Source organism: Eurypyga helias, unplaced genomic scaffold (assembly GCF_000690775.1).
Source record: "Eurypyga helias isolate BGI_N326 unplaced genomic scaffold, ASM69077v1 scaffold31468, whole genome shotgun sequence".
Classification (NCBI taxonomy): Eukaryota; Metazoa; Chordata; class Aves; order Eurypygiformes; family Eurypygidae; genus Eurypyga; species Eurypyga helias.
In genome coordinates, this window is record NW_010265463.1 from 1 (window position 1) to 1,215 (window position 1,215).

Below are 1,215 nucleotides of genomic sequence, written 5' to 3' on the forward strand. Positions count from 1 at the left end.
TAGTCTCTGGTGACGAAAAGCGGTATTTCACGCTCGGTGAAGATAACACAAATCTGCGGGTAAACGACAGGATAGACCGAGAGGGTATCTGCGGCGCCCTGTCGCCCTGTGTCCTCAGTTTTGAGGCAGTGGTGGAAAATCCTTTCAACATATTTCATATAAGCATTACTATCCAGGATATCAATGACAATGCGCCACAGTTTGAGAGAGAATCTGTTGTCATAGAAATTATAGAGTCCACGCCTCCTGGGGCCAGGTTCCCACTGAGCAGTGGCAGAGACCCCGACATTGGGACGAACTCATTACAAAACTACCGACTTACTCCCAACCCGCTCTTCTCCCTTGTAGTGAAGGTGAGTCCTGATGGGACGAAACAGCCGGAATTAGTGCTGGAGAAAACCTTAGATCGAGAAAAACAAAGAAATCACCATTTGATACTGATAGCGGTGGATGGCGGGGATCCAGTCCGATCCGGGACTGTCCAGATTAAGATTAACGTGACCGACGCAAATGACAACCCACCGGTATTCACCAAATTGATATACAAGGTTCGACTGCTGGAAAACCTGCCAGAGAGCTCCTTAGCTTTTCAGGTGAAAGCTACCGACGTCGACGAAGGTACAAATGCAGAAATTACCTACTCTTTTAGTGACATCGAAAACAGTGCTCGCCGACTCTTCACTCTGGACTCCAGGACAGGGGAGGTGAAGATATCAGGCCCCTTAGATTATGAAGAAAGAAAATACTATGAAGCGACTGTTGAAGGCAAAGACGGGGGTGGGCTGAGTGCCCACGCCAAAGTGCAAATAGACATTATAGACATGAACGACAATGCCCCAACACTTTCCCTGCTGCCTATCTTGAACCCTATACCCGAAGACTCGGTTCCGAGCACAGTTATAGCCGTGATCAATGTCCGTGATAGAGACTCGGGAGATAACGGAGAAGTGAGCTGTAACATCGAAGGTGATTTGCCTTTCAGACTAGAGCCGTCATCAGAGACCACCTACAAACTAATAATAGCCAGTATCCTGGACAGAGAAAAGATGTCCGCATACAATATCACGATCACTGCCAGGGACCGGGGCAGCCCGGCGCTGTCGTGCCGCACGGCGCTGGTGCTGGAGGTGTCGGACGTGAACGACAACGCGCCGGTCTTCGAGGAGGACGCCTACAGCGCCTACGTGGCGGAGAACAACGCGGCGGGCGCGCCGG

At 50.8% G+C, this 1,215-nt stretch overlaps 1 protein-coding gene across 1 annotated transcript; it reads left to right on the top strand.

Moving 5' to 3' along the window:
- Positions 1 to 5: 5 nt before the first annotated feature.
- On the top strand, positions 6 to 1,206 carry LOC104513417 (protocadherin gamma-B2-like; the record flags this gene model as incomplete). Its single annotated transcript, XM_010156756.1, has 1 exon — positions 6 to 1,206. A coding segment is annotated over one exon (1,201 nt), but the record flags the coding sequence as incomplete, so codon positions are not given.
- Positions 1,207 to 1,215: the final 9 nt, after the last annotated feature.